We start from the raw sequence: 15,133 nt of genomic DNA on the forward strand, positions 1-15,133 counted from the left end.
GGAGGAACAGGGACAAGAATAGGGGGAGGCGGGAGGAACAGGGACAAGAATAGGGGGAGATGGGAGGAACAGGGACAAGAATAGGGGGAGATGGGAGGAACAGGGACAAGAATAGGGAGATGGGAGGAACAGGGACAAGAATAGGGGGAGATGGGAGGAATAGGGACAAGAATAGGGGGAGACGGGAGGAATAGGGACAAGAATAGGGAAAGATGGGAGGAACAGGGACAAGAATAGGGAGATGGGAGGAACAGGGACAAGAATAGGGGGAGGCGGGAGGAACAGGGACAAGAATAGGGAGAGATGGGAGGAACAGGGACAAGGATAGGGGAAGACTGGAGAAACAGGGACAAGAATAGGGAGAGATGGGAGGAACAGGGACTAGAATAGGAAAAGATGGGAGGAACAGGGACAAGAATAGGGAAGACGGGAGGAACAGGGACAAGAATAGGGGGAGGCGGGAGGAACAGGGACAAGAATAGGGGGAGATGGGAGGAATAGGGACAAGGATAGGGGGAGATGGGAGGAATAGGGACAAGAATAGGGAAGACGGGAGGAACAGGGACAAGAATAGGGGGAGGCGGGAGGAACAGGGACAAGAATAGGGGGAGATGGGAGGAATAGGGACAAGGATAGGGGAAGACTGGAGGAACAGGGACAAGAATAGGGGGAGATGGGAGGAATAGGGACAAGGATAGGGGGACACAGGAGGACAAGAATAGGGGGAGATGGGAGGAACAGGGACAAGGATAGGGGGAGACAGGAGGAATAAGGACAAGAATAGGGAAGATGGGAGGAATAAGGACAAGGATACGGGGGAGGTGGGAGGAACAGGGACAAGAACAGGGGGAGACAAGAGGAATAGGGACAAGAATGGGGAAGATGATAGAAATAGGGACAATAATAGGGGAAGATGGGAGGAATAGGGACAAGGATAGGGGGAGATGGGAGGAATAGGGACAATAATATGGGAGATGGGAGGAATAGGGACAAGGATAGGGAGAGATGGGAGGAACAGGGACAAAAATAGGGGGAGGCGGGAGGAACAGGGACAAGAATAGGGGGAGATGGGAGGAATAGGGACAAGGATAGGGGGAGACAAGAGGAATAGGGACAAGAATAGGGGGAGACAAGAGGAATAGGGACAAGGATAGGGGGAGACGGGAGGAACAGGGACAAGGATAGGGGGAGACAGGAGGAACAGGGACAAGGATAGGGGGAGATGGAAGGAATACTGTAGGAACAAGAATAGGGAAGACGGGAGGAATAAGGACAAGAATAGGGAAGATGATAGAAATAGGGACAAGAATAGGAGGAGATGGGAGGAATAGGGACAAGGATAGGGGAAGATGGGAGGAATAGAGTCAAGAATAGGGGGAGATTGTAGGGAGAGGATAGGGGGAGACAAGAGGAATAGGGACAAGAATAAGGGGAGACAAGAGGAATAGGGACAAGAATAAGGGGAGACAAGAGGAATAGGGACAAGAATGGGGAAGATGGGAGGAATAGGGACAAGGATAATTAGGTTGGGAGGAATAGGGACAAGGATAATTAGGTTGGGAGGAGTAAAAGGCTAATTTTCAGGATAGTGTCACCAGTTTTACCTCAAGATTAAAAGACCAGGAGCTGATCTGTACGTCCTCAAATAAATCTGATATAAGAAAGTCACAGTTATTTCTACACATATTCATTAACCCAGATGCTGCCTCCTAGTCGCCTATATACCACTGTCCCTGTCCCCCCCCCCCCCCCACATATTACTATTCCAGCACAGCATATAATACTGTCTGCCTGCCCCCCACAACCAATATACCGCTGTGTGCCTAACCCAGTCTCCCCCATATTCTACTATCCCAGTGCCCCATATACTGCTGCCTGCTCCCCACCCCCAATATACCGCTGTATGCCTAACCCACTCTCCCCCATATATTACTATTCCAGTGCCCCATACACTGCTGTCTGCATGACCCATCCTCCCCCCTCCATGTATTACTATCCCAGTGCCCCATATACTGCAGTCTGCCTGACCCCCCCCCTCCATGTATTACTATCCCAGTGCCCCATATACTGCAGTCTGCCTGACCCCCCCTCCATGTATTACTATCCCAGTGCCCCATATACTGCTGTCTGCCTGACCCCCCCTCCATGTATTACTATCCCAGTGCCCCATATACTGCAGTCTGCCTGACCCCCCCCTCCATGTATTACTATCCCAGTGCCCCATATACTGCAGTCTGCCTGACCCCCCCCTCCATGTATTCCTATCCCAGTGCCCCATATACTGTTGTCTGCCTGACCCCCCCCCTCCATGTACTCCTATCCCAGTACCCCATGTACTGCTATCTGCCTGACCCCCCCTCCATGTATTACTATCCCAGTGCCCCATATACTGCTGTCTGCCTGACCCCCCCCTCCATGTATTACTATCCCAGTGCCCCCTATACTGCTGTCGCCTGACCCCCCCCATGTATTTCTATCCCAGTGCCCCATATACTGTTGTCTGCCTGACCCCCCCCCCCTCCATGTACTCCTATCCCAGTGCCCCATGTACTGCTGTCTGCCTGACCCCCCCTCCATGTATTCCTATCCCAGTGCCCCATATACTGCAGTCTGCCTGCCCCCCCCTCCATGTATTACTATCCCAGTGCCCCATGTACTGCTGTCTGCATGACCCATCCTCCCCCCTCCATGTATTACTATCCCAGTGCCCCATATACTGCAGTCTGCCTGACCCCCCTCTCCATGTATTACTATCCCAGTGCCCCATATACCACTGTCTGCCTGACCCCCCCCTCTATGTATTCCTATCCCAGTGCCCCATATACCACTGTCTGCCTGACCTCCCCCTCCATGTATTCCTATCCCAGTGCCCCATATACCACTGTCTGCCTGACCCCCCCCCATGTATTCCTATCCCAGTGCCCCATATACCACTGTCTGCCTGACCCCCCCCTCCATGTATTCCTATCCCAGTGCCCCCTATACCACTGTCTGCCTGACCCCCCCCCCCCTCCATGTATTCCTATCCCAGTGCCCCATATACCACTGTCTGCCTGACCCCCCCCCCCCATGTATTCCTATCCCAGTGCCCCATATACCACTGTCTGCCTGACCCCCCCCTCCATGTATTCCTATCCCAGTGCCCCATATACCACTGTCTGCCTGACCCCCCCCTCCATGTATTCCTATCCCAGTGCCCCATATACCACTGTCTGCCTGACCCCCATATGGGCTGTTATGTATTACCTCTCTCCATGCACAGGGCTTGTGAACATTTCCCCAGCAGAACATCAGCGGCAGGAGAGGATAGGAGCGATGGGCTGAGTGCCAGCTGTGGGGCCGGTGGTGTACACAGCTGTGGGGCCGGTGGTGTACACAGCTGTGGGATCCGCACTCCTACAGCATAAAAGGACTATGAGATTACAGACACACGTGGCAGGTGATCACTTACCTCCTGGGTATCCATCTCATAGGTAACAGCTTCTGAGCTTGTTAAGTTTGTTTCTAACCTATTGTCACGATCCATTGGTTTTGGGGTGATAAGCTGAGGTGACCCATCTGCATCTTCTCACAGAGATTCTGCATGAGTTTGGACATGAACTGGGTACCCTGCTCGATTATCATTTATTTCGGGAAACCCACTAACAGCACATTAGAAAAACCCCTGATTTCGGGGCTTACATTATTATTAACAGTCTCTTATATAGCGCACACATATTCCGCAGCGCTTTACAGAGTACAGTTGAACATTCACATCAGTCCCTGCCCCAGTGGAGCTTACAATCTATATTCCTTACCACACGTACATGCACACACAGCCAATTAGCCTACCAGTATATCTTTGGATTGTAGGAGGAAACCGGAGTTCCCTGAGTAAACCCACGCAAGTACGGGGAGAATATACAAACTCCGCACAGTTAAGGCCATGGTGGGGATAGAACCCATGACCTCAGCGCTGTGAGGCAGTGATGCTAACCATTACACCATCCGTACTGCCCCGTATATATAACACATGGTGGGAATATGACCCATGACCTCAGTGCTGTGAGGCAGTAATGCTAACCATTACACCGTCCGTACTGCCCCGTATATATAACACATGGTGGGGATAGAACCCATGACCTCAGTGCTGTGAGGCAGTAATGCTAACCATTACACCATCCTGCTGCCCTGTATATATAACACATGGTGGGGATAGAACCCATGACCTCAGTGCTGTGAGGCAGTAATGCTAACCATTACACCATCCGTACTGCCCCGTATATATAACACATGGTGGGGATAGAACCCATGATCTCAGCGCTGTGAGGCAGTAATGCCAACCATTACACCGTCCGTACTGCCCCGTATATATAACACATGGTGGGGATAGAACCCATGACCTCAGCGCTGTGAGGCAGTAATATAACCATTACACCATCCATACTGCCCTGTATATATAACACATGGTGGGGATAGAACCCATGACCTCAGTGCTGTGAGGCAGTAATGTAACCATTACACCATCCGTACTGCCCCGTATATATAACACATGGTGGGGATAGAACCCATGACCTCAGTGCTGTGAGGCAGTAATGTAACCATTACACCATCCGTACTGCCCCGTATATATAACACATGGTGGGAATATGACCCATGACCTCAGCGCTGTGAGGCAGTAATACTAACCTTACAAACCTTACACCATCCGTACTGCCCCGTATATATAACACATGGTGGGGATAGAACCCATGACCTCAGTGCTGTGAGGTAGTAATATAACCATTACACCATCCGTACTGCCCTCAGGGTTCGCAAATACTCGCTAGAGCGAGTATTTTACCCACTTTGGAGCACCAGGGACCCATTTTTTATGAATGGCTGGGTCCCCTGGGACCATTTCGGCTTGCACGCCGTGTTAATATGTGTGACAAGGGCGGAGGGATCTGTTTCCCCCTCAGTTGTGATGCGACCGTGGAGAAGACACAGCGTGACTTACGGCCGCTTCATACATCTGCTGGGCGTGAAAATGAAAAGGTCCCTGTCACCGCAGAGTCATAGGCAGCAGTGCACGGAAGCCGCGTAAGCTGGCTCCTGCACTGTGCCTCAACAACAGATGGCTGGAGCTAATACCAGAAGCAGCTGCTCAGCAGGGGAACAGAGCTGCGGCTGGTGTGAGGACGGAGCACGAGGAACTGAAACCAGCATTGGGGGCCAGAACCAGGGAGGTGTGACAGTGAGGACGGAGCAGACCCAGGCAGAAAGTAGAGGTAAGAGGGGTGCGTGGATTATTTAGCAGGCTGCTTGGCTGTGTCATGTAAGGGGATTTATTGCTAGAAGGACTCGGGCTGCAGACTTCCCTCCTCCTCTCCTACCTCGTGGTGCTGCTCTCTTGTGTGTCACTGTCCCCTCCTCCAGGCTCTGAGTGTTGGTTGTTATTGGCCCACTTGTCCTTCCTCCCCTCACTGCACGGCTGACAGAGAGGCTGCAGCTCACCAATTAACTCTTAACAGGCAGAGCTGCCTGTAGGAGAGGAGCCTATAGACTCTGCTGGGATTTCACTAACCCCATCCCTCCTGTTCCTGCTGCCATTACTTTTACAATCCTGATTGATGCAGCACAGGTGTCCCTATTCCGACTTCATGCCTTTTTCCAGTATATGTGTATCTTGCTTTATGTGAGTGGGTAAATTGCCTATTGATTTAACACCCCCAACCCACAATAGCCACAGTTTTGGGGTGCCCTTAGCTCAGGGTATACGCCATATGGAAGAGAGGAGGAGGCTTCTGTATGTGCCATGCTGGGGAAGGGACCCAGAAAAGGTCAAGTAGGACCCCGATTTTTGTAAGTGAGGAGTCCCAGGGACCAATGATTTTTGGGGGTTTTCGCGATCACTGTGCCCTGTATATATAACACATGGTGGGTATAGAACCCATGACCCTCAGCGCTGTGAGGCAGTAATGTAACCATTACACCATCCATACTGCCCCCTATATATAATACATAGTGGGAATAGAGCCCATGACCTCAGCGCTGTGAGGCAGTAATGTAACCATTACACCATCCGTACTGCCCGTATATATAACACATGGTGGGGATAGAACCCATGACCTCAGTGCTGTGAGGCAGTAATGCTAACCATTACACCACCTGTACTGCCCCGTATATATAACACATGGTGGGTATAGAACCCATGATCTCAGTGCTGTGAGGCAGTAATGTAACCATTACACCATCCGTACTGCCCCGTATATATAACACATAGTGGGAATAGAGCCCATGACCTCAGCGCTGTGAGGCAGTAATGCTAACCATTACACCATCGGTACTGCCCGTATATATAACACATGGTGGGAATAGAACCCATGACCTCAGCGCTGTGAGGCAGTAATGCTATAACCATTACACCATCCGTACTGACCCATATATATAACACATAGTGGGAATAGAGCCCATGACCTCAGCGCTGTGAGGCAGTAATGCTAACCATTACACCATCGGTACTGCCCGTATATATAACACATGGTGGGAATAGAACCCATGACCTCAGCGCTGTGAGGCAGTAATGCTATAACCATTACACCATCCGTACTGCCCCGTATATATAATACATAGTGGGAATAGAGCCCATGACCTCAGCGCTGTGAGGCAGTAATGTAACCATTACACCATCCGTACTGCCCCGTATATATAACACATGGTGGGGATATAACCCATGACCTCAGTGCTGTGAGGCAGCAATGCTAACCATTACAGCATCCGTACTGCCCCGTATATATAACACATGGTGGGATAGAACCCATGACCTCAGCGCTGTGAGGCAGTAATGCTAACCATTACACCATCGGTACTGCCCGTATATATAACACATGGTGGGAATAGAACCCATGACCTCAGTGCTGAGGCAGTAATGTAACCATTACACCATCCGTACTGACCCATATATATAACACATGGTGGGTATAGAACCCATGACCTCAGTGCTGTGAGGCAGTAATGTAACCATTACACCATCCGTACTGCCCCGTATATGTAACACATAGTGGGGATAAAACCCATGACCTCAGCACTGCGAGGCAGTAATGCTAACCATTACACCGTCCGTTCTGCCCCGTATATATAACACAGGGTGGGGATAGAACCCATGACCTCAGCACTGTGAGGCAGTAATGTAACCATTACACCGTCCATACTGCCCCGTATATAAATAACACATGGTGGGATAGAACCCATGACCTCAGCGCTGTGAGGCAGTAATGTAACCATTACACCTTCTGTGCTGCCCGTATATATAACACATGGTGGGGATAGAACCCATGACCTCAGCGCTGTGAGGCAGTAATGTAACCATTACACCGTCCGTACTGCCCCGTATATATAACACATGGTGGGGATAGAACCCATGACCTCAGCACTGTGAGGCAGTAATGCTAACCATTACACCATCCGTACTGCCCTGTATATATAACACATGGTGGGGATAGAACCCATGACCTCAGTGCTGTGAGGCAGTAATGTAACCATTACACCTTCTGTGCTGCCCGTATATATAACACATGGTGGGGATAGAACCCATGACCTCAGCACTGTGAGGCAGTAATGCTAACCATTACACCATCCGTACTGCCCCGTATATATAACACATGGTGGGGATAGAACCCATGACCTCAGCGCTGTGAGGCAGTAATGCTAACCATTACACCGTCCGTACTGCCCTGTATATATAACACATGGTGGGGATAGAACCCATGACCTCAGTGCTGTGAGGCAGTAATGTAACCATTACACCTTCTGTGCTGCCCGTATATATAACACATGGTGGGGATAGAACCCATGACCTCAGCACTGTGAGGCAGTAATGCTAACCATTGCACCATCCCATTTTTGTAAGTGAGGGGTACCAGGGACCCACTATTTTTGGGGTTTTTTGCAATCACTGATGGAGATCTGTGTCATCTAGCCTAAACCCCCTACCTTGTCTGTTGCCCAAAGTCTGTAAGGAGGTACTAACTGTCCATTGTCCAGCAGTGAGCTGGTTACACCATAAGGTGGGGGCATAAATGTGCAGGGTATAACTGTATCTCTCTCTCTCTATACACTTCCTGGGGATCAGCGAGAAGGATGAAAGTGACCCTGCGTGTCCTGTGCAGTCCTCCACAACCGATTCCGAAGATTTCTTTGTACTGTATTTCCAGTCTGGTTGTAATTGTTCTGTAATCATACCTTGGATAATTAATTCTAGTGTATTCTCCGTGTCCTTAACAAATCTATTCGCCTGTGCGGCCAATCGCTACGTAAGTGAGTTTGCAATTAGTAAGCCTGGATACAGATAAATGACAAAAGCAATATTTGATATCCAGATTTTTATTGATTTTTGAATTTCCTTTTGCTGGTGGCAATTAGCTTATGAATTTGAGCACTGGCACGTGCTGGGGTATCCATAAGTCTCTGGTGGCAATTCTCAGCTTGAGATATCTGGAGAATTGGCCGACTAGACCATGACACCTATTGTGAGTGACAAGGATCACAGGTACTTGTTTCCTAGAACGGCACCCATCGCGGGTACATCGCATGCCATTATAATGGCATGCGATGCGACCGATGCGATGGCCGCGATTTTACATAGAAAGGCATGGTAAAATGTAAATCGCGTCGGTCGCATCGCATGTGGCCAAAAAATCGCATGCGATGCGACCGACGCGATTACCGATTTTACATAGGGAACAATGTTAAATGGCCCACAGAGGCCAAATAGGCACCCTGAAGTGTGAAATGCCCCCCCCCCAATTGTTAACGCCACCCCACGATCAACGTCAACCCAAAGCGTGGCGAGCGCAGCGAGCCCGCGTGGGGCGGCGGTACGCGTCCTCCGACCTTTTCATACCTCCACTATCCACGTCGGCGTGGAGTTGAGAATAGAAAGTGTGCGAGCGCAGCGAGCCACCGAGCCCGAAGCGTGACGAGCGCAGCGAGCCCCGCGAGGGGACGCGTAATACGAGCCCGAAGCGTGGCGAGCGCAGCGAGCCCCGTGAGGGGATGCGGAATACATGTTAAGTAATCCGTGTCCGCTCGCCACTCTTCGTGAGAGTGTTCCGCGTCCGCTCGCCACGCGTCCGCTCGCCACACTTTCTATTCTCAACTCCACGCCGACGTGGATAGTGGGGGTATGAAAAGGTCAGAGTACGCGTACCGCTGCGCTCGCCACGCTTCAGGTTGACGTTGATCGTGGGGTGCCGTTAACAATTGGGGGGGCCATTTCACACTTCAGGGTGGGTATTTGGGGTCTGTGGGCCATTTAACATTGTTCCCTATGTAAAATCGCGGTAATCGCGTCGGTCGCATTGCATGCGATTTTTTGGCCGCATGCGATGCGACCGACGCAATTTTTTTCCTTGCGATGCCTAAGATCAAAATCGTGGGGGCCGTTCTAGGAAACAAGTACCGGATCACAAACAGGGGATTCAAAATAAGACTTTGAATTTTATTAAGCAGGTCACAGCATACCAGATGAATTCCACAGGCAGCAGCATACAGGTAATCACAGCACCCCGGCCTATCCCTTCAGCAGCTTATCCACTATTAAGAGAATTTGCACTCTGCCCTGGAAACACTTATATCAGGAGAGCACAGGTGCTGCTGATTACACACCTGGCTTCTGTTACTGCTCCAAAACCTGGTCTGGATCCTCCACATTCCTCTCATGTGGAGTGATGCTGTCTCTGCCACACTCCTCCCCCCTTAGCTTCAACCACCCTGGTGAAGCTAAACAATTTTTAGGTGAGCTCTTTGCCTTGCCCACCTCTTGTGATTTCCCCCATGGGCGCACAGCCCTCCACCACTTTCCAGTTGTCGCCCACCTCGCCTTCTTCCTGCAACCCTAGCTTCACCATATGGTTGTATGGAGGATCAGGACCTACAAACCTCCTGGAAAGGGCATCGGCATTGAGGTGCTGTTTCCCCAGACAAAGCCGAACCTTAAACTTAAATGGCTGTAAGGCCAAAACCAACGGGTCACACGAGCATTCACTTCTTTGAATGCATCCATTGTAAGGGTGCATGGTCTGTGACCAACAAAAACTCTCCTCCCAGTAACTAATACCGTAATGACTCAACTGCCCACTTAATGGCCGAGCGCTCCTGCTGTACAGGTGAGTACTTGCGCTCTCTGGGCAATCATTTACGGCTGAGATAGAGGATGGGCTTCTCCTCTCTATCTACCTCCTGGGAAACCACTGCTCCTAATCCTGTCCCAGAGACATCCATCTGTAACACAGGAGCTTGCAGGACAGGCTCGGTACACAAAGCTCGTCCTAAATCGGCTAAATCCAAAGGCCTCTTCTCTATCCTCATCCAGCTTGATCTGTCGGCTGCCTTTGACACTGTTGACCACCCTCTCCTGCTCAACACCCTCCGCTCCTTTGGCATCACTGGCACGGTCTTCTCCTGGTTCACCTCATACCTCTCCGATCGCTCCTTCTCCGTCTCCACTCCGAGCTCCTCCTCTCCTACTACCCCGCAGCCAGTCGGTGTTCCCCAAGGGTCAGTCCTTGGCCCTCTCCTCTTCTCCCTCTACACCACCTCTCTGGGCACCCTCATTAGCTACTACGGCTTCCATTACCACCTTTATACTGATGATACCCTAATCTATCTCTCCTCCCCCGACCTATCCCCATCACTCCTGTCCAAGGTCTCCGAATGCCTCACGGCCGTCTCAGCCTGGATGACCCAATGCTTCCTGAAACTAAACATGGCTAAAACTGAACTTCTAATCTTCCATCCCCCGAACATCCCCTCTTCTCCCACTATCTCCATCAGCATTGGTGAAACCGAGATCACGTCCACCGACCAAACGCGCTGCCTCGGTGTCATCATTGACTCCTCCCTCTCTTTCACCCCCCACATTCGTGCTCTCTCACAGTCTTGCCGCTTTCACCTACGCAACATCTCACGCATCAGACCATTCCTCTCCACTGACGAGACCAAAATTCTCATTCACTCTCTTGTCATCTCCCGCCTTGACTACTGCAACATCCTTCTCTCTGGGCTACCTCTCACCCGCCTCGCACCTCTCCAATCCATTCTTCACGCTGCTGCTAGGCTCATCTTCCTCTCCCGCCGCTCTACCTCCACCTCCCCCCTCTGTTTATCTCTTCACTGGCTCCCCATTCCTTTCCGAGTTCTCTTTAAACTCCTCACCACCACCTACAAGGCTCTCTCCTCCTCCACAGCTCCCTACCTCTCTTCACTGACCTCTATCCACACTCCCTCCCATCCTCTTCGCTCCATCGCTGACCGCCGACTGACCTCTCACCTAATCACCTCCTCCCACTCCCGTGTCCAAGATTTCTCTCGCGCTGCCCCCCTGCACTGGAACAACCTCCCGCCACCCATCAGGCTATCTGATTCCCTTACCTTCTTCAAGCGCTCCCTCAAAACCCACTTTTTTCGACTAGCCTATCCCTCCTCCTAACCTCTTTTGATCCTCCTATCCTGCCTCCGTTCCCCTCCGTTCCTACTTATCCTATTGTATTTCGTTCGTCCACCCACCTATTTTTAGTATGTTAACTTTTATGAGCAGGGCCCTCCTTCCTCACATACTCACCCTACCTCATTACCTCACCTGTGCTCCTGTCCTGTTCTTCCCTTCCTCTACTTCAGCTTCAGTCTCCTTGACAATTTTGACACCTACTTCTGAACTGATGCTGATTTTAGTTCTACCAGCTATACCCCTATTTATACTGTATCTTTCAACACACCCTGTACGTTACCTTGTAATTTGTTTTTTTTTGTTTGCTATGTACGGCGCTGCGGACACTTTGCGGCGCCTTATAAATAAACGTACTACTACTACTACTAAATCCTGCCACGCCGTTTCCACTGGTCTGGACCACGTTATCTTGTCTGTTTTATAAGACATTCAGTTAGTGGAGCCGCTCTAGTGGCAAAATCTCGAATGAACCTGCGACAATATCCCACCAGCCCGAGAAATGTCCTAAGCTGTGACTTACAATTCGGGTTAGACCAGTTGAGGACTGCTTCTACCTTACTAGGCTGAGGTTTAACCTGTCCTCAATTTACCCCAAATACTTGGCCTCAATCATACCAATGGCACATTTCTCAGGGTTGGCGGTAAACCGGTGTGCCCATAGAGACTGTAAAATGGCTTATACCTTTGGTAGGTGTGACTCCCAGTCAGAGCAGTCATCTATATATGCAGCCGCATATTCCCTGTGGGGCCGCAGCAACTTATTCATAGCTCTGGAACGTTACTGGGGCACCATGTAAACCAAATGGGAGCACTGTATACTGGAATAAGCCCTCTGGATGATCTGTGTCTTTCCCGGAATGGCAGAAAACACATCTTGTCAGTGCTTCAAAAGTTCACCATTTCCGTTTCTGTTCAGGAAGTGTGACTTCAATGGGCACCTGGCATTCTAGGACCTTTTTAGCTACCAAAGAGGGCTGACTGGCAGGTTCCTTCCAGGGTTTTAACAGATTTACATGGTGGATTTGCTCCCTCCTTCTCCCCTCCTATCAGACCCTGTAATTGAGAAGTCCTACTGCCTCTATAATCTCATAAGTCCCCACCATTGTGTATACATCTGCTTTCTGTGGTGGGCACAAGCACTAGCGCTTCCTCTCCTGGGTTAAAGGACCGGTTGACTGAGGTGACGTCATAATGCGTTTTGGGGATAAACTGGAGATAAAGTGGAGATAAGGTAAAAGGAGATAAAGCATCAGCCAATCAGCTCCCAACTGTCATTTTCAAACACAGTTCATTGGCTGGTGCTTTATCTCCACTTTATCACCAATGTATCTCTTCTCCAGGCTTAATACATCTGCCCCAATATTAGAAGAATAACATGTTACCAGCAGACCCAACAGCCGTTGCTGGTTTTCATCAGGGGCATATATATCTCTTATATATTTGGCTACATCTGTCAATCATCTGCGTCTCTAACGCTGGGCGGGATCACACACCACCCAGCCTGCAAAATCGTAGCCAAATATATGAGAGAACCCTGCACGCCACACACCAATGCCCACCTAACCCCCGCAATAACGCACACCTTCAAACAGCAATGCACCTTAAAACACCAGCACGGTCCCAGTCCCTGTGCCCCGGCTCCTGCGCTCAGGGCAGTCAGTGTCGCGTCACAATCAAACTCTCACAGGAACACGCTCCGCACACACTGTGCCGAGAAAGCCGTGCGCCCGCTGACTCCTGCTGCTAACCCTGCGCTCAGCCCCGCAAGACGACTTTACACTGCGCCCGCTGCCTCCTGCTGCGAACCCTGCACTCAGCCCCGCAAGCAGACTTTAGCCTGCGCCCGCTGCCTCACATTCCCTCCTGCCAGCACAGCCTGCCTGCGCCCGCAGCTTGACACCCCGCTAGCCTGCAGACGCCGCCTGACACACCTTCCGCACGCACAACTACTGTAGCTGATGCCTGCCACCACCGGCTGCCTGCACCCGCTGCCTGGCACCCCCTCCTGACGCAAAAATACTCTGGCCGATGCATGCCACCACCGGACGCCTGAGCCAGCTGCCTGCCACCCCCTCCTGCCTCACAACTACTGTGGCTGATGCCTGCCACCATTGCCCGCCGTGGACACCAACAGGCCACTCATCTCTAAACTGCATGTCTGCCAACACCAGGCCAGCACTATACCACCAACGGATAAAAGGTACTTTTCACACTCCATTTTAACACCCCTTCATGCTCACAAATACACACACACTTTATTGCCACAACTATACCACCACATGCACTTTACACCTACCTACACTACATAACCCCACCCCACAACACCACACCCCCACCGCCCCCATTAACGCCCATAATTGCTTTGTAAAAGCAAGACTTTGAGCACCAATGTGTAACCTGATGGACGCAGGGACAGGCCTCCTAAAGGAGCCTCTCCTTGCGATGCCCGGAGCATGGGCCTCTGTGTATGTGCCGTTACGCGCTGAGCCACACCACTTCCCCAAAACACCCTCACCGCACTGCCCCTCACCCACTGCCATGTGTAGCTATAGCCTACAATTGCCTATCCCCATCCCAAAATGCCCATAGGCACGGCCTGCAATGCCTCCAATTGCATTGTAAAATACTCACATTTTGCAACAATCTATAACCTGCTGCCCGCAGGGATACCGCTCCTAAAGGAGCCTGTCCCTGCAATGGGCGGAGCCTGGGTTTATGCGCATGCGCCATTACACGCTGACCCACCTACCTCCCCCAAACCCACTCACCGCACTGCCCTTCGGACACTAACATGTGTAGCCATAGGCTCAAATGGCATGTACCCGTCCAAGAATAACGATAGCCCCGGGGTGCAAAGACAGCATGCCCAATATTCACACATCGGCCACATTCGCATCCACCATATAACAAAACACCACAACACTCTACAGATACACAAATAATCTAACCCGAAAACAACAAAATTGTGCACACACAAAAACAACTTACACCATCACACACCCACAAAACATTTACCCCACAACCAATATCTTGACACCACTAGATCAACACCCCCTGCACTCCACACCTACAACAACTACCCAACACAACCCTACACACCTACACTATCCACCCCCCACACCAAAGTCAAAACACACTCACTATCTTTGCACCACAATACCAAGAACGCATGCACTCTATACCATTGGTCTAAAATCCAAACCCACCTGCCCAACATCTCAAGACAACACAACCCTTAACAACAACATCTTACACAACCCCACCACAACTCCCACTCCAATTGACATTACACACATTCAGACAAAAAATACAAACATCATTCCTACACAAATTTTGTTGTCATTTTAATGGGGCGCAGCCCCCTACGACGGTGTGAAGAGCGCCCGTAGGACGCGATGAATCACCTAGTATATATATATATATATATATATATATATATATATATAAAAAACATCACAGAGCCAGTGTCAGATAGATCAGTCCACACCATCTATATATCCTGTATATAGATTGTAAGCTTGCAGCAGGGCCCTCCTACCTCCATGTCTGTCTGTTGTTACCCAGTTTGTTTTATCACTATCTACTATTGTAAAGCGCAACGGAATCTGCTGCGCTATATAAGAAACTGTAAATAAATAAATAAATAATAATACAATGTATGTCTAG

The 15,133-nt window shown here is 50.5% G+C and overlaps 1 protein-coding gene across 3 annotated transcripts in view; it reads right to left on the reverse strand.

Annotated features, from left to right (window-relative positions):
* Positions 1-15,133, reverse strand: part of MEIOSIN (meiosis initiator) — a 104,380-nt gene that overhangs the window by 13,642 nt on the left and 75,605 nt on the right. For all 3 annotated transcript variants that reach the window (XM_083160405.1, XM_083160403.1, XM_083160404.1), the window contains exons 7-8: positions 3,247-3,396; positions 1,605-1,651 (exon numbers count right to left, since the gene is read on the reverse strand). In XM_083160405.1, coding sequence (XP_083016531.1) covers positions 1,605-1,651; positions 3,247-3,396 — 197 coding nt within the window. The remainder of the gene's footprint in view (positions 1-1,604; positions 1,652-3,246; positions 3,397-15,133) is intronic.

This window comes from Crinia signifera, chromosome 9 (genome assembly GCF_055691185.1).
Source record: "Crinia signifera chromosome 9, ASM5569118v1, whole genome shotgun sequence".
NCBI classification, from domain to species: Eukaryota; Metazoa; Chordata; class Amphibia; order Anura; family Myobatrachidae; genus Crinia; species Crinia signifera.